General features: G+C 44.1%; 1 protein-coding gene across 1 annotated transcript in view; it reads left to right on the forward strand.

The window, feature by feature from the left end:
• LOC126292321 (glutamate receptor ionotropic, kainate 2-like) overlaps nucleotides 1–25,673 on the forward strand; it is a 1,291,187-nt gene that overhangs the window by 1,044,709 nt on the left and 220,805 nt on the right. Inside the window, exon 10 of the mRNA XM_049986255.1 lies at nucleotides 4,750–4,953. Coding sequence (XP_049842212.1) covers nucleotides 4,750–4,953 — 204 coding nt within the window. The remainder of the gene's footprint in view (nucleotides 1–4,749; nucleotides 4,954–25,673) is intronic.

Genomic DNA, 25,673 nt, shown 5'->3' on the forward strand with positions numbered 1-25,673 from the left:
TTTACCTGATGAGAGAATGCTACGTGATTTTCATAGCATGTAACGACACTTTAGCGATGTGAAAATGTGTGTATGCTCTTATTTCGTCTGTCCAAGAAAATAACTTGTGCAAAGGTGAGGATCTACATTTCGCATGAGAAATTCGAAGCATGTCAACAACAACATCTGTCTCAAAATGGGTAAAGTGGGGAGAGCTTTAATTAGGGTGGAACTGCAGCTAGAACAATACATTCAAGCCATGCCTGCTTGTCTCGCAGTGTGCTGCAGCCAGGAGCAGGGGCAGTCTCAGGGACTTCGCCAATCAGAATCAGTGGCTTAGCCCGCTCGGACTTGTTAGCTACAAAGAAAGGTTCCAGCTGGTCAGCTCTTACTCACAGCTGCAAGGACAAGTCCTGGTGGCGACATTCACAGCGTCCTCTGGATGGCTGAACAGGGAACTAACCAGAATGCTGGTTGAATGGTGAGAGAAGTGGACACGTGATTTCCGTATATTCTCCAATTTTTATACAGATAACTCTATGGCGAGTATTTGCGTTGGAGGATTATTCCCCCCATGTAAATTTATTGAGTGACAGTTGGGCAGTCACAGTGACAGTCTCTCTGGGCTCTGAGCATCTGGCACAGGTGGCGTGAGGATACCAGGACATGTGCACATAACTACCAGTGAGGCCGACGTGGACGAAGGTCTCTAGTCATCTCTAGCCTGCGTGGCTGAAGCTCCCAGCCCTCCTGCAGTTGGTAGACGGCGGGCACTTCGCGATCACGAGTGTGTTTCATCTTTTCTCGCCAGATATGACTAGTGGAAACTTTGTGGTGGGGAGGGGTGCTTATTTTCTCAAACGTCAGATATATTCAGCGCTTTGATCTATTTGTGGCTGAAATTTAAGTACTTTATTTGCAAAATGTATGCGTAGGATTCTCGAACATTCAAAATACGTTTTAATATGTAGAAGAATTATAACAAGATGGTGGTAAGTGTTTTAAGCGATCTATTTCACATACAGCTACCAGCCGTTTTCTCCATACCTTGTGTTCTGTAAATTGTGAAACAATCAATTTTTGATATCGCAGTTGTGATGTCATATAGTGGGCTATTTTTCCCACCCAAATGAAGAGAACCACAGTCCAGTAATTCCCATCAATTTAAGTAATAATTTTAACCAATGTTTAAATAAATGAACAGTATATTGTTCGAATTTGCCACTCATTTCATGTCGTGATATAGTCTGTCTGTAAACTCAAGAGCGAGCAGCGCTTTTGGTGGGGGAAGTGGCCTTTCCCGGAAGAACGCTGCCACCGGCCTACAGGGGCACCCAAAATCTGTTGCCCGTTATCGGTATAGCGGTGTAGATCGGCGAGCAGTGATGTACGTCGTTTCTGCTCCTGGGATCTTAGTTGTTAGCACCAGTGAGTTAACTTTGTATACTTACTGATGTACTTCGATATCCGGAAGTGATGGATAATAGTCTAGCATTGCGAGAAAATATGCAGAATACAAAGAAGTGGAGGTATTTGCGGAGTAACGAGCGTTCGATCGTCTCCAATATTATTACAGCGTGTATTAAAGAGGCGGTCCAAAAAGAACTGTTCGCTAACACTACCAGTCTCAATTAAAGGGCTGCAATCGATGCAAACGTCAGCCTCACCCAGTAGGACACATAAGTAAGGAACGGAAAACTAAGCTGCATGGTTTACTGGAATCGCCACGAATGAAAACTAATAATTTTGGGAGGAAAGCCATCGTTATAGACAGTTTCAAAATCACGCAAAAACCTTTGATGCTTATGGAACACTAAACCTGTATCTCGGTCACTATTGGCCTGATTCTAAGACATACTGCTAAAAACATGTGCGCAATAGCCATTCTAAACCCTGCTGAACTTTCATTCGAAACATGTACACCGATTCTGGACTTCTGGGCAAAAATCTTGACATTCGAGGTGCGTTCACATATTCATTTTTATTTATTTGTTAATCTACAGCAATGTTACCCTCTTCAAACTATTCCCCGATACATGCTACACAGTTAAGCCAGGGCTTTTTCCAATTTTTAAAACACTTCAGGAGCTCTTTCTTCGGGACAGTTTATACGTCTCTTAACTGTGCATTTTTATTCTCATCCATGCTTGTAAAACCGCTGTCCTTTAAGGCCTGCCTTGAAATGTTTGTACCCCATATCTCGTGGTCGTGCGGTAGCGTTCTCGGTTGCCACGCCAGGGTTCCCGGGTTCGATTCCCGGCGGGGTCAGGGATTTTCTCTGCCTCGTGATGGCTGGGTGTTGTGTGTTGTCCTTAGGTTAGTTAGGTTTAAGTAGTTCTAAGTTCTAGGGGACTTATGACCATAGATGTTAAGTCCCATATTGCTCAGAACCATTTTTGAAATGTTTTTACCACTTGTCTGCCTTTGGTTTACTCATAAGTCTCACTAACAGCAATATTTACTATTTCTAAAAGTTTGATACACTTTATTCCATTCTTATAACCAAATTTAATACAGATTCTCTAATTTATTTTTATACAAAACAAATAATGGATGATGTAACCTTTCTGACAGCTGACAACACAGTGAATACCCAATATGCTTAACATTGTACACTAACTTTTGAGTCATGTTTACAAAGACAGTGACAAAAAAGTAGTGCAAGTCGGAATAATACCACACTGAAAATTATAAATTTCTACTTATTTTTTAAACACTTTGGAAGAATTGTTAAGTTTCAATGCAGCTCTTCAAAGAAAACTTCTACCTTTTAGTAGAAGCTCAAAAATGGTTCAAATGCCTCTGAGCACTATGGGACTCAACTGCTGTGGTCATCAGTCCCCTAGAACTTAGAACTACTTAAACCTAACTAACCTAAGGACATCACACACATCCATGCCCGAGGCAGGATTCGAACCTGCGACCGTAGCAGTTGCACGGTTCCGGACTGCGCGCCTAGAACCGCGAGACCACCGCGGCCGGCTTAGTAGAAGCACAAAATAAGAACAAGCCTTAAATTCTACAGATTGCATTATATGGGATTCGTTTTACGAATAGCAATAGCGGAACATACATTCACATGAACAGCCATTAGGTTCTATGTTTGTAGTCTAATACTGACTTCCGTTCTTATGTAAATAATATTTACTCTATAATGTTGTGTTTCGGAAGAAGCTATCGTTTTTTTGTATTCCTTATGGTCTTAATGCATTTGTATAAAAATGAACGCAGCCGAGACGTAATTCTGTCGCCACAGATTTAAAGCGCGCGCCACGGCACGGCCGGCACTACTTTGTGAAACAACCTGTAGAAGCGCCTCGTGACGTAGCTCTGTTGGCAGAGTGGGGACTCGCTCGCTCGCTCTTCAGTTTACCGACAGACTATATCTGTCCCACCAATTTCCAGATGGGGGAGGGGACATGGAAAGTTGCAGAGGGGAGGGGAGGAGCCCTCCCTCCCACAAAGTGATTAAAAAAAGAATATGCAAATTGAATTGGACAATATACAATATATTATTATGTCAACTGCCCACCCCCCGTAGCTGAGTGGTCAGCGTGGCAATGTCAATCCGAAGGGCCCGGGTTTGATTCCTGGCTGGGTCAGAGATTTTCTCCGCTCAGGGACTGGGTGTCGTATTGTCGACGTGCAAGTCGCCGAAGTGGCGACGGGAGGTCTGGTCACAAGACATTTACATATTATGTCAACTAACATCGATTTGAATTTCATGTGGTAAGATCCTTCCTCTGCAGCAGCTCAGCACAGATTGGGTCTTTCTTCTGTCAATTTCCAGATGTGAGAGGGGAATGAGAAAGTGGGGGAGGGGAGGGAAGGGCTGGGGGATTCCCAGGAGTGGGGAGGGGGGAAGTAGCAGGGAGTGACAAAAAACGTGTCTCATTCTCCAGAGGGGTGTGGAAGGACGAGTTGGACAGGTAGTGGGTTTCTTAAAAGGATGGATTATCCCCATGGTGTCATAAAACAACCCTCAGGAAAACAGAAATCAGTTAGCATAACAGTAGCTTAAGGATGGTAGTTTAATTGTCCAATTTAATTAATCTGCATATTAATTTGATATCAAAAGTGGGCCAGGACCGGCTTTATCCTAATACCTGTGATTTTCTTTTGTCACCTGAAGATAGCCTGAGAAGCCGAAAGCCGGTTCATGACCAAATACATATAATTTTCCAGAATATTACGAAATGTTTTCTTTTATAATATTACTTCTGAGTAAATAACGTAAACATTTAATATATAAGATTTATTTTGTGAAAAACGCCAACTTGACAAAAAAGTGCAGGTAATTTCAAGAATTAGAATCACAAGTTGATTCTAGAATCCCTATTTTTCAGAAATTATGTGACAAAAACTTAACAATACTGACAGTTTTATCTGCTTATGTTATCAACTCTGATAGACATGAATGTCTTCTTGTATTTATAGATTAGACGACTATAATTAATCGCTCTACACTTGTAATCATTTCGACAATTGGCAACTGAAACTTTTACACTAAATCTTTTCAAATATGCAGCTGTGGCATCTCTCATGAGAGTATGTAACCTACTATTTTGTATTCTGTCAGAATGTGTTAAGGACCGTAATGTTGTGGAACATTCTACCAGCATTGCACTCCTGCCGTTTCTCCTGAAAGAGACAAAGCACGGTGTACAAGAAGCAGGCGCAGCCTGGCTTCCACGGCTCCCGTGGTTTCGCTGCAGCAAACGGCGCGCGCGCGTTCTCGCGCATCCCTGAACGGCGCCCCTGTGTCGGCAGGAGAAGCCGTACGTGATGGTGAAGGAGGACCACAACCTGACGGGCAACGCGCGCTACGAGGGCTTCTGCATCGACCTGCTCAAGTGGATCGCTGCCCAGGTCGGCTTCCACTACGCCATCAAGCTCGTGCCCGACCACATGTACGGCGTCTACGACCCGGACACCAGGGAGTGGAACGGCATCGTGCGCGAACTCATGGAGAAGGTGAGCACCAAACAAGTGTCTGCCACCTAAAAACACACAGCCCCACCTTCCAGGAACAACGAAAATTTGGTTTACAGTGCTTTCCATAAAATTATTGACCGAATTTAAACTGCCTTCATAATTTACTCACCAATGGGTACAATCTTACGTTAAAGGTTTAGCATATTAAATCAAAAATTAAAATTGTATGGGGAGAAGATTGTGCTCATGTGTGAGCGGTCTAGATGCTTGTAAAACAATAAACTGGTAGCCAAGATCGCAGGAATTCTTTTCATTCCATGATAACCGGTTTCGGAGAAAGTAAAGCCGCCATCATCGGATCTAGGGAGGACAGAAAACACTATAGAAGTGGGCTTAGGTTCCACTTATCTAGGGTGTTACAAAAAGGTACGGCCAAACTTTCAGGAAACATTCCTCACACACAAATAAAGAAAATATGTTATGTGGACATGTGTGCGGAAACGCTTAATTCCCATGTTAGAGCTCATTAATTTCGTCAGTATGTGCTGTACTTCCTCGATTTACCGCCAGTTGGCCCAATTGAAGGAAGGGAATGTTGACTTCGGTGCTTGTGTTGACATGCGACTCATTGCTCTACAGTACTAGCATCAAGCACATCAGTACGTAGCAACAACAGGTAAGTGTTGATCACGAACTTGGTTTTGCAGTCAGTGCAACGTTTACAAATGCGGAGTTGGCAGATGCCCATTTGATGTATGGATTAGCACGGGACAATAGCCGTGGCGCGGTACGTTTCTATCGAGACAGATTTCCAGAACGAAGGTGTCCTGACAGGAAGACGATTGAAGCAATTGATCGGTGTCTTAGGGAGCACGGAACATTCCAGCCTATGACTCGCGACTGGGGAAGACCTACAACGACGAGGACACCTGCAATGGACGAGGCAATTCTTCGTGCAGTTGACGATAACCCTAATGTCAGCGTCAGAGAAGGTGCTGCTGTACAAGGTAACGTTGACCACGTCACTGTATGGAGAGTGCTACGGGAGAACCAGTTGTTTCCGCACCATGTACAGCGTGTGCAGGCACTATCAGCAGCTGATTGGCCTCCACGGGTACACTTATGCGAATGGTTCATCCAACAATGTGTCAATCCTCCTTTCAGTGCAAATGTTCTCTTTACGGATGAGGCGTCATTCCAACGTGATCAAATTGTAAATTTTCACAATCAACATGTGTAGGCTGACGAGAATCCGCACGCAATTGTGCAATCACGTTATCAACACAGATTTTCTGTGGACGTTTGGGCAGGCATTGTTGGTGATGTCTTGATTGGTGATGTCTTCATACGGGATACTCCACTTGTGCTGCTAGAACATGTGCCTTTACAAGTACGACACATGTGCTTCACGCACGATGGAGCTCCTGCACATTTCAGTCGAAGTGTTCGTACGCTTCTCAACAACAGATTCGGTGACCGATGGATTGGTGGAGCCGGACCAATTCCATGGCCTCCACGCTCTCCTGACCTCAACCCTCTTGACTTTCATTTATGGGGGCATTTGTAAGCTCTAGTGTACGCAACCCCGGTACCAAATGTACAGACTCTTCGTGCTCGTATTGTGGATGGCTGTGATACAATACGCCATTCTCCAGGGCTGCATCAGCGCACCAGGGATTCCATGCGACGTAGGGTGGATGCATGTATCCTCGCTAACGGAGGACATTTTCAGCATTTCCTGTAAAAAAATGTTTGAAGTCACGCTGGTACGTTCTGTTGCTGTGTGTTTCCATTCCATGATTAATATGATTTGAAGAGAAGTAATAAAATGAGCTCTAACATGGAAAGTAAGCGTTTCCGGACACATGTCCACATAACATATTTTCTTTCTTTGTGTGTGAGGAATGTTACCTGTAAGTTTGACCGTACCTTTTTGTAACACCCTGTATAACATGTATACATGTTAATTTAGTTACATATCTTAGGCTACGTACAGGTTACAACGTCAAGGCAAACAATGGTTTCCAGTGCTTGGGGAGCTCAGATCGTAGAGCACTTACCCGCAAGGGAAACGTCCCGAGTTCGAGTCTCAGTCCGGCACACAGTTTTAATCTGCCAGGAAGTTTCATATTAATAGTTGCCTATAACACGCACGCCTTACAAAATTGTCGTAAGTAGCACATATGCGTCCAAGAGAGATGACATTATAAATGTTAAGTGTCTCCATCACATACAAGCGCAAGCTAGGTACTGCCGCAACTCCGGCTCTGTTCTTACACTACAGGCCGCGTCGTGAAATGGCGCTAGCAGAAGAGGCGGCAATGGATGTCACAGCTCGCCTCATAACAGGCTCTGCGTGTGTGGTAAGACTACGTCATTAGCGCTTTACATAATTCTAGAGAATACTGTATGACGTAAACATATACAAAACTTATGAAAGCTGCAGTCCTACACAATTGCACACCTGCCTGGTCACATACACGATATACCGAAATGGAATGTCAAATTTCATGAGAACTGCGTAATTTTGGAGGATTCAATTTTATGACAAACATTTGCATAATGAAAAGCTATTATAAAAGCAATAAATCAATAAATAAAATAGTTTTCAGAGATGGCAGCTACGTGCAATGCTGTTATCTGAAACATTGTATGTTGGAACTGCATGGAGTGTTTAACAGCTGTTAATTCCGACGTTCATAGCAAAATGTTTTTTCACTGTCAAATATTAACTTCTGTAGTTTTGAAGATATTGAAAATATTGTTGTGCCACTGGATGTGCCTCATTTATCTGACGCGGCTGGTATAATCAGATTTGCGTTAATACTTGACTCTGAATTATTATCAAACCACAAAGAGCTGTAACTTAGCCATCTTTAATATTGTCTGACATCCCCAATTTCTTGGAGCATTGTCTCTTCTCTTAAGCGACCAACCGTTATCCAAATTCCCCGTAGTGAGAATTACCCACTCGCCTTGACAGACTGGTCACCTAGCCGGGCAGGACGCGGAGCGGCGTGAGCCCTGGACCCACCACGGAAAATTCAACTCACCTCACGTCACACTACTTCTAGGCGTGTAAGGTGTCAGGCAAATCCAACACCTTCCATGAAAACCCTGACATAATAAGCAAATCTACTAGTATGTCACATAGCTCCGAATAAATCGTGACATTAAATTAGCCAAAGTAATACGAGTAACGAGTGAGCAAATGGAATGCCTAAATGCATGTCGTACCTTCCCACCGTGAGGCAGACGCAGTTCCGAGGGGAGAAACGAGGACAGAAGCCGAGAGCAGAACCGTGTTAAGCTAGAAGGCCCTACGATAAGGGACGGACGGGACAGCCTCCCTGTACGACTACCACCTGCATGTTTTAGCGTGAGACTTTTTCGCGTCTCAGGTACGTCAAGGACCACCCCCAGCCCATGTTAAAAGCTATAGCCCTCCAGAAAAGCAGTGTAGATTTTACGATAACACAAAAAGGGCCACTACCACCCGCAAGTTTTAGCGTGAGACTTTTTCGCGTGTCTGTTACATTAGGACAATCCTCCAGCCCATGTTAAAAGATAGAGCCCTCCAGAAGAACAGTATAGATCTTACGATAACGCTAAAAGGACCACACCAGCTGCAGGTTTTAGCGTGAGACTTTTTAGCGTCTCTGTTTCGTTGCAAACTTTAAAAACATTGCCCCACCACGAAAAGTATAACGTTTCTCATTGGATAGACAGAATTTTTGTAGACGGAGCTTAAGGTTAACATTGAGACCCTGATTGGTCAGATGAAAACATAGCCAGATAGTTTTTTTTAAACTAACTTCGGTAAATTGTAGTAAGGAGAAGTTAGGAAAGAGTTAGTTCCAAGACAGCGATCTGGATGGCTGGTGCGCCGGCCGCCGCTGCCCTGACGCTGCCTAAACACCGACAAGGTAATGAACGCACGCGATGCCCCATTTTTGAGCGCATAAGGCTTCACTCAGAACTGCAGAAGACTCATCTGTTACACCCCTTTTTGCGTAATACTAGTGTCGATCGTTAATTAAAACTCATGGTGTTCACATTTGCCACTTGAAGAACAGATCTGAAACGCGATGATTTTTCTTTTATATAGTTATTGAGAAGCCACATCAGCCACTGTAATTTACGACAAGTTAGATAAGTAATTAAAGATAATTGAGGGTCACTGTAGACCATTTTGATAGTTTTCTCTTTTGTGAAACTTAAATTTAACCTAGATTATAGATGTGATATGGCATAGGTCATCCTTCGATCGATTGTAGAACTTGGAAAACCACTCAGGGAATATTCGTTCACATTTTTGTTGAACGCAGTTGGTTTTTACCATCCTGTATTAAAACATTTCCTTTTATCAATAGTGCAATTTATAAACGATGTTTTGTGAGTAGAATAAAATTTCCAATGGTAAACTTAACTGCTTTTTCGACGTTATTTTACCAGCTAACTAAAAATAGGAAAGCCTTGAACCCTTTCCACTAAATTTAGTTAGTATTAAGATTCTTTTACGGGGAGTGCAGTGGAGCTGACGCTGAGATCATTTAGTATTTGGTTATATCATCGCTAGTCTCACTGAACTCTTCTGAATTCTACATGTCATGTGTGGTCTGACGTCTCCTTACCAGCAACAGGTCCAAGGTTCAAACTAGTGAATTCCCTAAAAAACACACTCAGAGCGTCGTCGCGCAAGTGGTAGGGAGACACGATATACAACAATCAGACACCACCATGAATGTTTAGAGGCGGCCAAATCGCTAGCCTACATTGGCCTAAAGTTGCAGAGTTTTTAAGACCACTTGTAATTTAATAAGTTTATGATAAATCCGATCTCTTTCTAGCTCAAAAAATACCAAACGAATAACTTTTAATTAAAAGATACGTTTGTTAGCCAATGGGCGAACTGACAGTCTTGTGTGAAACCACTGCTAACGTCATCTGCAGTCTCCCATAACAGCATTCCATTTCTCTTAAGTATTTCATTACTCACGCTTGCTCCACCTCTTGTTTCTTTGTCTAGAAATCCCTGGTGCGTCCAGTGTACCTATCAAAAATAAATCGGAGAAAGACATGTCAACCTCACTGCCCAAAAGGACGACTGCAGTGATTTGGTCGGATGATGTCGTGGGCAAAGGACGCGGTGTTGTCGCCCGCTATCGCAACGAAGAGCGACGGCGTGCCGCGTATTTCCACGTCCAGTTCAGAATGGTTCAAATGGCTCTAAGCACAATGGGACTTAGCATCTGAGATCACCAGTCCCCTAGACTTAGAAGTACTTAAACATAACCAACCTAAGGACATCACACAAACCCATGCCCGAGGCAGGATTCGAACCTGCGTCCGTACCAGTAGCGTGGTTCAATACTGAAACGCCTAGAACCGCTCGGCCACAGCGGCCGGCACACATCCAGTGAACACCTAGCCTTACATTTCAGTTTCCGCAACATGAACACTGGCGGCTGTAGCTGCGTATCACGACTATATGCACGTCATTAGGCTACTATACTACTGCAGCTATAGTTTCATTATTTCCTTTCATTATCAATCAGTTGCTTCGAGGGAGAGAAAAAACTGACAGCAATATGAGCAGAATTGACCATTTAGATACAGGTGCTTTTACAAACAGCTTCACTCCAAACACATTGCTGGAGAAAGGAGAAACAAATGAAGGAAGTAACTGAAACTTTGACTGGTGGCTTACATTTTATAACTCCGGTTAATAGTACTGAACAGCTTAAAAATTTTGCCTCATCAGGTGGTGAGAGCACATTTTCATTCAGACGACTTATGGCGGGCTACGTGATAAAGTACTAATTTAAAATGACCGCTTTCTACGAACCCTGCATTTCCTTCGTGTACCGAAACTGTGATGCTTACTCAAAACAAATAAAAATTGTAAGCGCTATGAGAATCGATGCGTAGCAAAAGAAAGGTTGTGTTGCTTGAGGTTTTCCGGACGGACTAGTAGAGCTTGTTACCGGGTGAGACTTCGGATGTTGTGAAATCCCCACAATATTTAATCTTTGCAACTAACAGACGTCTTTAGGTGCTACGAACGCACGGCTGAGCTGTGACTGATGCCTCCTGCTTACGCAGACGGTGCTTCTTCAAAAATAGGGAGATTAGTGAAGAAACATAAAATGTGTCTTCCGTCAGCCAAACAAACAAAGAGATTTTCCAGTCTCAGAGAAGGGAAGTCTTGATTCGAGAAGGCCCGGTATTTACATGCTACCTTACATATGCGACTCTTATATTGGAGAACGTGAAAGGCAGTTGCATCGAACATCGACGACATACACGCCTAGACTACCAGGAGAAATCTAGAATGGCTACGAAAACTGTCTCAGTACGGAACACAATATGATCTACAAAAATTACTAAAATTCTCTCGTCGGCGTCTTCGTACAGGGACAGCGTAATTAAAGAAGTGGTGTAAAGTCCCAGCTCGAAAAATCGTGCAAACAGAAATGCAAGGTTGCAACTTAGTACAGCAAGGAATTCAGCGCTGTTAATATTAAAGTCGCAGTGACCAGAAAGGCGAATTACTGCCCACCCAAAAGACGACGCTTCGCCAACGACTTCAATACACGAGGGTCACTCCAAAAGAAATGTACACTTTTTTTTAATCCATCTTTTATACTACATGTTTGAAAGTTTTACAGTGCGTAGACACATCCTTTAGGGACATTATATTCATTTCTCCACATAATTTCCATTCCTCTCAACTGCCTTACGCCATCTTGGAACCAGCGCCTGTATACCCGCACGGTAAAATTCGGGACCAACCTGTTGGAGCCACTGTTTGGCAGCGTGCAAAAGGGAGTCATCATCCTCGAACCTTGTTCCACGAAGAGAGTCTTTCAGTTTCCCAAAGAGATGATAGCCACATGGAGCCAGGTCAGGACTGTAAGGCGTGTGTTTCACTGTTGTCCATCTGAGTTTTGTGATCGCTTCCATGGTTTTTTGACTGACATGTGACCGTGCACAGTAGTGCAACAGCACAACATCGTGCTTTGCCGATGTGGACGAACACGACTCAGTTGAGCTTGAAGTTTCTTCAGTGTCGTCACATATGCAACAGAATTTTTGGTAGTTCCACTTGGAATGATGTTCACAAGCAAGAGTCCTTCGGAATCGAAAAACACCGTAGCCATAACTGTTCCAGCAGAAGGTGTGATTTTCAATTTTTTTTTCCTTGTGTGCATTTCCATTATGCCACTCCATTGATTGCCCCTACGTCTCTGGTGAAAAATGATGGAGTCATTTCATCACCTGTCACAATTCTTCCAAAAAATTCATCTCCACCATTCTCGTACTGTTCCAAAAGTTCGCTGCATACCGTTTTTCTTGTTTCTTTGTGAGCCACTGTCGACATCCTGGGAACCCAGCTGGCACAAACTTTTTTTAACGCCAACACTTTCAGTATTCTGCAAACACTTCCTTCCCCTATCCCAACGTAGCGTGACAATTCGTTCACTGTGATGCGTCTGTCAGCAGTCACCAGTTCGTTAACTCTCTGCAGATTGTCTGGAGTGTGTGCACTACGAGACCTGCCGGTGCGAGGACAATCCTCAATATTGCCGTGCCCGCTTTCATCACGTAACCTGCTTGCCCACCTACTAACTGTACTGCGATCGACAGCAGCATCTTCATACACCTTTTTCAACCTCTTGTGGATGTTTCCCACTGTCTCGTTTTCACAGCACAGGAATGCTATGACAGCACGTTGCTTCTGGCGAACGTCAAGTGTAGCAGCCATCTTGAAGACATGCTGTGACGGCGCCACTCACGGGAACAGGTTGAACTAAGTTTGAAAACAAGCGGGAAGGATGTATCTACACACTGCAAACCTTGCACACATGCAGAATGAAAACTTTATTTTTACAAAAATAGTGTGCATTTCTTTTGAAGTGACCCTCGTATATATGACAACGGCGAAGATGATCACAGGCCAGTACGGACGCTGAATCCCTTGCTCATCGTCCGACACGTGGAGTAGCTCTGCTTCCCGCTATTGACCAGCAGATCCTCGACAATGGCAACTGAATTTAGCGCCTTCATGCCTACGCTTTCCTACGTAGAGTGGTACAAACTGAAGTCTTCATTCAAAAGTCAGTAGTATAGTAGTACATTCGTCCCATCTGAAGACGTAGTCTTTTACGCCGATGAAATATTGTGGGGATTTCAAACTATATGCGACGTTTCGCCCTAGAACCGTTTCTACGGGAGAAAGATTAATTACAAGACACTTGGAGACAAAAATGCCTTATTCATCTAGATATTCCCTGCGATGAGGTTAATACCAGGATACGTTTACGCAGAGACTCGGTATATTACAACAACTCCTACTACATTGGTAAGCTCATAATAAAAACTTTTTGTGATTCACAGGCTATGTTTTAAATTTGTAACCTAACTCGAAGAGTTTTGTGTTTACCGTAACATACACAATAGCCCAAATTGGCTGATAATGCTCCTTTAGCGATTTGAATTCACATGCCTTAAGCACCCTTTCAAACTCAACTGTGTCTAACTTGGCAAAATTTACTCTGCAGTTTCAATTAAGAGGCGCGTTCAAAAAGTAACACAACTCGGTTTTTTTTTCAATTTTTTATATAATATTCAGGCTTGTGGCCGGTCGATCGGAATTTGTTGTGGAACATCGTAGAATGTTCCCGCATCAGGCGGCGCCGGCACGGTAACTCAACGTGTTCGGTCAGAGGGTTAGCTGCCCTCTGTAATAAAAAAAAAACTGAGTTAATGGATCAACGACGAACTGAAACGGGTGCCTTGCGACGTCCACCACGAGCAATACAACGAACAATAATGAACAAAAACGAACGAAATTGGATTTAAAAAAAGCCCCTGTAGTTTCATGCAGTTACGATAGATGGCGGCGCTATACGCAGCCTTCAAAATGGCGTCTGTAGCGAAGTGCGTTCCAAGCAGAGAGCTGTAATTGAGTTTCCTTTGACGGAAAACCAGAGCGTCGCACATATTCACGGGCGCTTGCAGAATGTCCACGGACACAGTGAACAAAAGCACGATGAGTCGTTGGGCGAGGCGCCTGTCATCATCGCAAGGAGGGCGCGCAAACCTGTCGTATCTCCCGCATGACGGCCAGGTGCACACAGCAGTGACTCTTCCAATGTTGCAATGTGCGAACACTCTCATTCGGGTTGATCGACAGATTAGAATCAAACACTTCGCTGCTCAACTGGGCGGCTCTGTTGGTAGTGCTGACACACTCGTCCTCCACATGTGTACTCAAAGGTGTGCGTCGCCAGGGTTCTTCGCTGCGTAACAGAAAACCATAAAGAGCAACAAAGGACTATCTGTGTGGAATTGCTTGCGCGCTACGTACTGGTCGTGACAATTTTTCGTCGAATATCTTCACAACTGATGAAACATGTGTTCATCATTTCGAACCGGAAACAAAATGGCGATTAACAGTGTGGCGCCACACCATGTCTCCTCTGAATAAACGGTTCAAAGCCGCACCCTAAGCCGCTAAAATCATGGTGACCATCTTCTGCGACTCTTTAGGGGTTATTGTGTATGAGTGCATTGTGCTATCCTCAGGAAATTGAAGAATCGATTCCGCTGCGCATCCTAGAGGAGCCCACAAAACTGTCGCACCTTCCAGCTCACTTCTCTTCGCTCCTTTGAGAGATGAACTCAGCGGGACGCAGTACGCTACCTCCGATGTCGACCAGTAGAGTGGTATCATGCGGGCACCCAGGCCCTCCTAATAGTGTGGCGTAAGGCCGTCGTATCGAACGGAAATTATGTTAAAAACAGGATATTGTAGCCAACAGAGTGTGGAATAACATGGTGTATTCGAAACCCAAATAGGACCAACCTGCAACCAGAAAAAAATGTGCTGCTTTTCTTTCTGAACGCCGCTCATCCACACATAATGAGGTAATTTCCAAGAATAATTGCCTATCGAAGTGGCGGTGTCCAAACGATACATATCGAATGTGCGATCGTAAATCGATCATGCGACTCTGGTGGCGGGCGTTGTGACCAATTATTTGTGATCGTCATTTTTCTCTTTTCCGTCGTTCCCTTAGTTGCTCTAAATTACATACCTCCGCGAATTATTTGTGAGTTGCTAGGAAATCGCAGACGATTTATTTCGTTAGTGAGTGGTATGTCTGGTGTTCTTACCGTTTCTTCGGCTGATTCCCTTACATGGAAAAATCTAATTCCATGTTTACCCAGCGTAGAAAATTGTTCGATTTTTTGTCGCAAACATGGAGTACCACCGGACGAGGAATGAAGGGACTATGTAGACTGTGGTGGTTCGAAGTGTGTAAAACTTCATAAGAACAGTTTCGATGCTGAAATACCGTTTACAATTTCAGTGCGGAAATCGAAGGAGTATCAGGAAGAATACATGGTTCGACTCTTCCAAATTATCCATCCAGACCACCGTAATGGACACTCACATGATGCCAACACCGAGGAAGCGTAAGGTGAGTCGTCTCCTTTGCAATTACAAGTATTTTTGTAACGCTCTTCTTTTGTCGTTTCTGTAGCGACAACCATAAACATACTCATAACGCCCGCCACCAGAGTCGCATGATCGACTTACGATTGCACGTGCGATATGTATCGTTTGGACACCTCAACTTCGATAGGCAATCATTCTTGGAAACTACCCATAATGAAATTCCCAACCCTGTAAGATAAGCGCGGCTCAAATAAACTTACTTCAAGAAATTCTACGTAACTTTAACGAGGATGCGAAGCAGCGCATTACCTTGAACTGCCATGATTCTAACACCGAAATATTCAGTGCTGCTTCAATGGCACACGCCATATGAAATAACCGATACTCATTGACTTGTATGAGAGACGGACGGAGGCTGAAGTATTCATAGGAATGCATTTCATCCGGCGAGCGACGCAACGGTCCAAAAAATAAAGAGCGGAGAAGCCCAACGCCGTCATAGCTGCATTGTCTTGCGTCGTAGCTCACTGCGACACGGCGCTCTGTGTACCGCCCTCCTGGCTCCGTACCAATTCTGAAATGCGGGCAGCCGAACCGCTGAATATTAACTTCTCTGTTTACGGCGTGCCATGCGCTCGGCATAAATTCTTTGTTTCTGCGCAAAATGTTTACTGTAATACGAAATATGATGGTTGTCGTAATGAGATGGCTCCGATTGCATCACACATTTTTTATGACTCTACATAAAGAACCATTATACACTGAGAAGATATTGGATAGCGATATGTACATATACAGATCGCTGTAGTATCGCATACACAAGGAGTGAAAGGGGCAGTGCATTGGCGGATATATCATTTATACTGAGGTGATTCATGTGGAAAGGTTTCCGACGTGATTACGGCCGCAGGACGAGAATTAACAGACTTGAAACCCGGAATGGTAGTTGGAACTAGACGCATGGAGCATTTCCAGTGCGGAAATCGTCGTTGTTGTTGTTGTGGTCTTCAGTCCAGAGACTGGTTTGATGCAGGTCTCCATGCTACTCTAACCTGGGCAAGCTTTTCCGTCTCCCAGTACCTAGTGCAACCTACATCCTTCTGAATCTCTTTAGCGCATTCATCTCTTGGTCTCCCGCTACGATTTTTACCCTTCACGCTGCCCTCCAATACTAAATTGGTGATCCCTTTGTAAGTAGGCTGTCTAGGTTTTTATATTGGTAACGGCACGTAGCGCTCTTTATGAAAATCACTGGCTGTGCTGTGTGCAGTCTGTGGCTAGTTTGCATTGTAGTTGGCTATTGTAGTGTTGGGCAGCTGGATGTTAACAGCGAGTAGCGTTGCGCAGTTGGAGGTGAGCCTTCAGCAGTGGTGGACGTGGGGAGAGAAATGGCGGAGTTTTGAAATTTGTAGGAATGGATATCATGAACCGATGTATATATTATGACTTTTGAACACTATTAAGGTAAATACATTGTTTGTTCTCTATCAAAATATTTCATTTGCCAACTATGCGTATCAGTAATTAGTGCTTTCAGTAGTTTGAATCTTTTACTTAGCTGGCAGTACTGGCGCTCGCTGTATTGTAGTAGTTCGAGTAACGAAGATTTTTGTGAGGTAAGTGATTTGTGAAAGGTATAGGTTATTGTTAGTCAGGGCCATTCTTTTGTAGGGATTATTAAAAGTCAGATTGCGTTGCGCTAAAAAATATTGTGTATCAGTTTAAGCACAGTCCTGTATAATTGTTCAAAGGGGACGTTTCACCTTGAAGCCTCAGAATATTCCCTACCAACCGATCCCTTCTTCTAGTCAAATTATGCCATAAACTCCTCTTCTCCCCAATTCTGTTCAATACCTCCTCATTAGTTATGTTATCTATCGATCTAATTTTCAGCATTCTTCTGTAGCACCACATTTCGAAAGCTTCTATTCTCATCTTGTTTAAACTATTTATCGTTCAAGTTTAACTTCCACTCCATACATATACTTTCAGAAACGTCTTCCTGACACAAATCTATACTCGATGTTAACAAATTTCTCATCTTCAGAAACGCTTACGTTGCCATTGCCAGTCTACATTTTATATCCGCTCTACTTCGACCATCATCAGTTATTTTGCTCCCCAAATAGCAATACTCATCTGTTTCTTTAAGTGTCTCATTTCCTAATCTAATTCCCTCAGCATCACCCGACTTAATTCGACTACATTCCATTATCCTTGTTTTGCTTTTGTTGATGTTCATCTTACATCCTCCTTTCAAGACACTGTCCATTCCGTTCAACTGCTCTTCCAAGTCCTTTGCTGTCTCTCACAGAATTACAATGTCATCGGCGAACCTCAAAGTTTTTATTTATTCTCCATGGATTTTAATTCCTACTCCGAATTTCTCTTTTGTTTCCTTTATTGCTTGCTCAGTATACAGATTGAATAACATCGGGGATAGGCTACAACCCTGTTTCTCTCTCTCCCCAACCACTGCTTCCCTTTCATGCCCCTCGACTCTTATAACTGCCATCTGGTTTCTGAACAAATTGTAAACAGCCTTTCGCTCCCTGTATTTTACCCCTGCCGCCCTGCCAAAGATAGTATTCCAGTCAACATTGTCAAAAGCCTCTAAGTCTACAAATGTTAGAAACGTAGCTTTGCCTTTCCTTAATCTATTTTCTAAGATAAGTCGTAGGGACAGTATTGCCTCACGTGTTCCAACATTTCTACGGAATGAAAACTGGTCTTCCCCGAGGTCGGCTTCTAACAGTTTCTCGATTCGTCTGTAATAAATTCGTGTTAGTATTTTGCAGCCGTGGCTTATTAAACTTATAGTTCGGTAAGTTTAGGGAATTCAATATTTTGAGATCTAGAGTGTCAAGTGTGTGCCTAATTTTAGGCGTTAGCCCTCACCACGCTCAACGCAATAGCCGACGGCGTTCAGGTAACGACCGAGAGCAGCGGCGTTTGCGTAGAGTTGTCAGAGGTAACAGAAGAGCAACACTGCGTGAAATAACCGCAGAAATCAATGTGTGACGTACCACGAACGTATGCGTTAGGACAGTGCGGTGAAATCTGGCGTTAATGGGCTATGGCAGCAGATGACCGACGCGAGTGCCTTCGTTACAGCACACGACATCGCCTGCAGCGCCTCTCCTGGGCTCGTCACCATATTGGTCGGTCCCTATACGACTGGAAAACCGTGGCCTGGTCAGACAAGTTCCAATTCCAGTTGGTAAGAGCTGATGGTAGGGTTCGAAGTTGTCGCAGATCCCACGAAGCCACAGACCCAAGCTTTCAACAAGGTATTGTGCAAGCTGGTGGTGACTCAATAATGGTATGATCCGTGTTTACATGAAAAGAACTAGGTCCTCTGGTCCCAATGAAGCGATCATTGACTGGAAATGATTATGCTCGGATACTTGAAGACCAGTTGCACCCATTAATGGACTTCATGTTTACATAAAAACGATTTCATGTCACAGTGTCATAATTGTTGGTCTGAAGACTATTGTGGACAATTCGAGAGAGTGATTTTGCCATCCAAATCTCCCTACATACTCGTAACTCTCGTGGAATATTTATGGGACATAATCCAGAGGTCAGTTGGTACACAACATCCTGCCCCGGCAACACTTTCGTAGCTATGGGTGGCAATAGAACAGCATGGCTCAATATTTCTGCAGGAGACATTCAACGACTTACTGAGTCCGTCTCACGTGAGGTTGCTGCACTACGCCGGGCAAAAGGTTGTCCGGCACGATATTAGGAGTAATCCCATGACTTTTTGTCATCTCTATCTATTGTAAAAAAGAATATAATTTCATCATTCTAAGGGTACTGATTCTTCAGTGATCCCATATCCAGAAAGAAAGGAGTGCTAGTTCTGAAAGAATCGCTGGAGAGCTTCTGTAAAGTTTGGAAGGTAAGAGACGAGGTACTGGCAGAAATGAAGCTGTGAGGACGGGGCGTGAGTCGTGCTTGGGTAACTCAGTTGGTAGAGCACTTGTCCGCGAAAGACAAAGGTCGCGAATTCGAGTCTCGGTCCGGCACACAGTTTTAACCTGCCAAGAAGTTTCAATCTCTTTTGTAGACTGGTAGCTTTTTACCAGTATTTCGTGTTGCTAAAACAAGGCAAAATCAGAATTTTTCCTTCAGTTAAAATGAACTCATTTACAACTGACTGTCTTGATAAAAAAACAGTAAAATTAAAGCTTATCGTTCTTTCGATATGGAAGATACACTGACTGCTCAAAAACATCCGGAGAACCTCATGTCATACGGAGTTGACCACTAGCCGTGTCACGGGAGGCTGGCCGCCAGTATTAAAAGCTGTGGGTAGTGTTGTGTTGAGAGTAAATAACAGCGGAATATAACAGCAGAATAGTTCGCCCAGTAGAGTTCGACGAGTTTCAACGTAGGCTAGTCTCTGTCTGTCATCCGAGTAACAAATGTATGAGGAAAATTTCCACACTTTTAAACCTGCCAAAGTTGACTGTTGGTGGAGTAGAAACTCAAATCAACAACCACAGCTAAACCAAGACCAGGCAGGCTCATTTTCCTGAAAGACAGGGACCACCAATGACTGCGGTTGGTGGTTATCAAAAATAGACTGAAATTGGCGGAAGGAGTCACTCGTAAGTTCCAAAGTTTTGCTAGTAGTGGAGTTAGCTAAATGACTTCTTCCGGAGTTAAAAAGAACGGAGTACAACGGGCGAGCATTTCCTCATAAGCCACACATTTCTGTAGTCAGTGATAAGCACAGCAACGCCACTGGGCAGTAGATGATTGAAAACGAGTGATTTCGATTGATAAATCACTCTATACTCTTCGCAATAAGATGAAAGTGCTTGGGTTTGGCGATTGCATGGGGGAATGCTATGTACCATAGCGTGCAGGGCCAACAGTGAAGTGCTGAGGAGGTGGTGCCACGCTATGGCGATACGTTTAATAAGTGTGGTCCCCTTATTGTGCTTAGGAAAACGCAAAATCCTGAAACAAATGAACACACTTTCAGCACTGTGTAGTGCGTACAGTAGAGAACCGATTCGGAGACAATTGTTGTTTGTAGCAGCATGACAATGCACCCTGTCATGAAGCAGCACGTGTGAATAATAGTTTAATGACAATAACTGACCTGAACCCAATGGGAGACCTTTGGGACAAGTTAGAACGTCAGCTTCGCGACTCCAGTGCTCAACATCACTACCTTTTTTTGTGTCGGCTCATGAGGCAGAAGGCACTGTCTTTCCTTCACATACATTCTGAAGTCTCATTCATATTGGCCCCAGCAGAGTTCATGCAGCCATGAAGGTGAAAGGTGTACACATGCAACTAACAGATTTCCGGAGATTTCGATCAGATGGAAACTTTAGACTGCTACTGTTTCATCGGCAACAGCAAATGAAAAAAATGAGAAAAACGAGGAACCTTCTTAAAGCTGAAATGATGGATGAGTAATTGAAGAACGGACAACCATGTGGATCTCTTTGTTAGCCGCTATAGATATCACGTCACGTGGTTTAGTTACACATCTGGCTGCTGTCATTGCGCTAGTCTGCTTGGCAGGACGTTGGACCTCTCTTTCCGGGGGCAGCAAGAGACGCTGGGAGAAAAAGCTGGATATTGGGGAGCAGTTAAGCCGCTCGCCGATACCTGCTGCTGTCCAAGCGGCATTATTGATTTCACTTAGTGGGGCCGCCATCTATCTCCGCCCTGCCCTGGTGAAGGAGCAGCCGTCCCGTAACCTGCCAAACTTTACAAAAAGCCCCGGCGTCTACGGTGCCCAGGTGGCCGGCGGCCACCACATCCGCTTCTGCTGCAAAGTGGTGGATCATTTCACTGCTCGAGTACGTCCTGGCCCACAGTGGCTGGATCTAAAGATCACCGCACTGATCTACATTACTACATGACTAAAACCGTCAGCCCGTTTCAGTTGCAGGTTGCCTATCCAACGGATTCCAGGGGCAACGAAAACTTTACTTTCAGTACCTCATATAAACACTGACCGAATTTAAAATTACAAAATGCTATTATAATCTACTCATTCAGAGGCATGATCTTACGTTAAAGGTGTAACACATTAATCAAGTGTTAAAATTAGAAACTTTGCACATACGTGTTGGCAACGGCCTTGCCGCAGTGGATACACCGGTTCCCGTCAGATCACCAAAGTTAAGCGCTGTCGGGCGTGGTCGGCACTTGGGCGACCACCCAGGCCACCATGCACTGTTGCCATTTTTCGGGGTGCACTTAGCCCCGTGATGCCAACTGAGGATCCACTCGACCGAATAGTAGCTGCTTCGGTCAAGAATACCATCATAACGACCGGGAGAGCGGTGTGCTGACCCAACGCCCCTCCACTGAGGATGACACGGTTGTCGGATGGTCCCGGTAGGCCACTCGTGGCCTGAAGACGGAGTGCATATGTGTTGCTTATCACCCGTAAGTATTTATTCAGCATTTGCGGCTAGACCTCGTAGCGTCTTCCAAAAAATAGTTTAACATCTTTCGAAACTTTTTTTCTCGCTGACACATTTCACTAAATAATGAAAGGAAAAAAAGTTTACCGCTTACTAGATTTTCGCCTTTCGTATAGCATAGGCCATGACGTTTGAATTTATTAGTTCTTTACTTCTGACACTATTTGCATCCCATGTTTCAGACACTATACACATAAACCACTGATTTACTCGGAAAATTATGCCACTGTACCACATATCCAAAATTAAAGGATCACTTTTTCGAAGCCCTCTACTTGTCTCCCATTGCGACGCAGTAGTTTCAAATTTGGCTCAAAGGTGCCTAAAACCTTTCTCTGTAATGGTGCAAAAGCGTGCTGGATTACGACGTTTTCCTTGGGCTCGGAGACGCTTCGAAACAGCAAGTTATTGAGAAATCCGGGGAAAAAATTCCACAGCTCGGAAGCTCATGTGACGTGTAAAGTAGGTTGATTAAATCACACTGGCACCAAATTTCAACAAATTTCTGAGCAACGTCACCGTGCACGCATCACGCTATGGGGAGATCGTCACACCCCCTCTCACTCATATTTCACTCCTTATTCCTCTGCGATGGAGGCCAGAACCGCAACGCCCAATGTTGAAATCACGCGGTTTTCGTGCGGGAGCCAGAGGAAAACATTTCAGATACACCGCCATCCAGAATCGACACGAAAAGGCCTCACTGGGTAGCATAAAGGGCATCAATGAAACCAACAACCCTTCCCTTCTAGAGTTGATTCCCACACATTGCGCAGTTGGAAACAGGAATTCGCAGTGCAGTGAGTAAGGAGACAACATTGTTGATGACCAATCAAACTGCCTAATGTCACCGGACGATTCAACGCTTCTTTAAGGGAACCGTGGGCCTGCAACGTCAATGAAGGTGATCATGTCTCTTTGGAGTGTAACAAGACCGTAATTTTCGTCTCAAGTACAGGGTGGAACGGTTCAAAACCATTCGAAGAAACTGCAACGTAATCTGAAGCAGCATAGAGTGATTATGCTTCCTCAGCGTTCATGTTTCGCTCATCCTATGGCACGATGACAGGGCTGCAACATCGACACTTGCATGAATAAAATGGCAGAGGATCCATCTAAGACACTCCACTGTGGCTCGATGCCACCTGCGCACCTTTACTGAGCTCTTTAAAAATGTACCTGTGCAGAGAGAACCCTTGAAGAATTACTAGCTGCCTGCAAGCAAGCAACCCCTTCTACACCACTCTGATTCCATATGCCTGCTAGCAGGCGCTAGAGCATCAGCGCAGCGCCACTTTGGAGAAGGGTGACAAGAAGTTGCTGACCTACAGACGGCTAGGAATCCGTCGCGGTTTTTCTTGGTACAGGCAAGTATTAAAAGTGCTCAACAGAAGTGTACGGGTGACACCGAGAAGCTGGCGTATCTTAGAGGGGCCAGTTGCCATTCCATGTGTCAATGTTTCCCCTCTCATCCCTCACCCTCTGTTATCACGCCACAGGAGGAAGCAAAATAGAAGGGCTTGAAAATTAAAAAAAAAAAAACTTTGCAAGCCTCAGGTCACGTTAAGTTCTCGTCGCATGGTTCTGAACACTTACTAGTGGTTTCACACTGTACGCTGAAAAGAAAATTTTTATTGTGCTTCACTCTAAATGCGTGCGATGAAGTTCACTGAGGTTGTAGGACCACGACATTCTTAGACAAGAGCTGAGTCGTCTAGGACGTGTCACAAGTGTCAAAGGTTAACTGTTGCTCATCGCACTCCGAAATGCCGTTTTCTGACTGCAAAAGGTGCGGGAATCAACTCCCAAGCGGTAGGGGTGGTTTCATTGATACTCTTTATGCCACCCTCTGAGGCCATTTGCTGTCGATTTTGAGCGGCCACCCACAGATAAATCGCCTAATTTCAAGGCTGGGCGTTGCTGTTCTGACATCCATCGCAGAGGTGTCAAGAGAAGGGGTGAAATTGGGTTTGGAAAGGATTGACGGCTTTGCCGTCGAGTGACAAGTCCACGGTGGCGTTACGTTGAATTGTGGTTAAATTGGAGCGTGTGTGAACTCATTAACCCACCTTATACTTCACCTGAACTTGTGAGCTCTGGCTTTTTTCTCGCATTTGTCGACACGTTGCTGTTCGAAAAGTCGCCGAGCCCCGAGGGCGTCATCGCAGGGAGCCACGCTTTCGTGTCGTTACAGGAAAAGGTTGTAGGCACCTTTGTGACAAATTTCAAACTTCTATGTCGCAGTGGGAGACAATAAGGCGGTTTCGGAAAAGTTACCATCTAATAGTGTTGCACTGTGTAGTACGACGTAATAAGGGTACAAATCCGTTAAACGGATGTTTTTTCCAGGGAGTTCGATTAATTATAGAATCAGAGGTGCAGTGTAGTACAACGTGATAAGGATAAATATGCGTTAAACGGATGTTTTATACAAGGGAGTTCGATCGATTATAGATTCAGAGGTGGTAGTGGTACTGGTACCAGTACTGGTACTGTTCCTGATGCGTTAAATCAGTGTTACAGCCTCCTCAAGTTCATTAGTAGTACAGCTAGTTCTCTTTTGGAGGGATGGGGGCAGTGGCGCTCATGTCACTGGTTTAATGTGATTCGCCACGACGTTCTTCACTGTGCCAAACTCTTCACCTCAGAGTAGCACTTGCACGCATCGTCTTAGATTCTGTGTTAGATATATTCCAATCTCTGTCTTCGCATACAGTTTTTACGCTCTACATCCCCCTCAAGTACCATGGAAGGTATTCCTTGAAGTCTTAACACATTCCCTACGATTTTGTTACTTATTGTAGTCAGTGTTCTCACAAATTCCTTTCGTAGCCGATTCGATGGCGATTCGACCCTTTTGTCATCTTATCAGTGCACTTAATAATCAACATCACAACACAGCATATCAGACGCTTTCTCTCCTCTTATGGTCTTCCCACGGTACATGATTCACTCCCGTACGATGCTGTGCTCCAGACATACGTACTCGGATACTTCTTCCACCATTTAAGGTTTATGTTTGATACAAGTAGACCACTGTTACAGAGGAATAGTGCTGACGTTTCATGTACTAATCTGCTTCCTTTTTGAACCTTGCACATCCCGTCATGTGTTTATTTTTTTTTACAATGTCGTAAAATTACTTCCCACAAACGTGTCCTCAATTTTTACGTCAAGTTCAACACTAATTCATTTATCCTGTATCTCAGCATCACTTTTTGTGCGTGTTTGGTTCCAAATATATAATTATGGAAACGTAGTCCATCCATTGGCAAACATGAATTCTTCTTGTTTAACATCCAAACATGTTTCGACGAAGTTCCACATCATTAGTGAGTTCATTTATTTTTCTGTCAAATAATGCGTACAGAAATTCTGAATGGTAAATAAACAGGTCGCATTTTGTATCTTGAAACAACGCAATATCTCAAAGACTATTTGACGATACCAATGTTGACTCTCCTTGGCTCTGAGCACTATGGGACTCAATATCTGTGGTCATCAGTCCCCTAGAACTTAGAACTACTTAAACCTAAGTAACCTAAGGACATCATACACATCCATACCCGAGGCAGGATTCGAACCTGCGACCGTAGCAGTCACGCGGTTCCGGACTGAGCGCCTAGAACCGCTAGACCACCGCGGCCGGCGACTCTCCTTGTTCTAACCCCATGGGGGTTGAAATCTTAAGTGAGAACATCCCATTTTTATTGTGGATTCGGATTCTATGGGAAGAAATACGCACCTTTTGTATGTAACACTTTTGACGTTTCGCGAGAGATTTCACTATAATCGACAAATCTCACAGTTATGTTCCGAAACGC

Source organism: Schistocerca gregaria, chromosome 1 (genome assembly GCF_023897955.1).
Source record: "Schistocerca gregaria isolate iqSchGreg1 chromosome 1, iqSchGreg1.2, whole genome shotgun sequence".
NCBI classification, from domain to species: domain Eukaryota; kingdom Metazoa; phylum Arthropoda; class Insecta; order Orthoptera; family Acrididae; genus Schistocerca; species Schistocerca gregaria.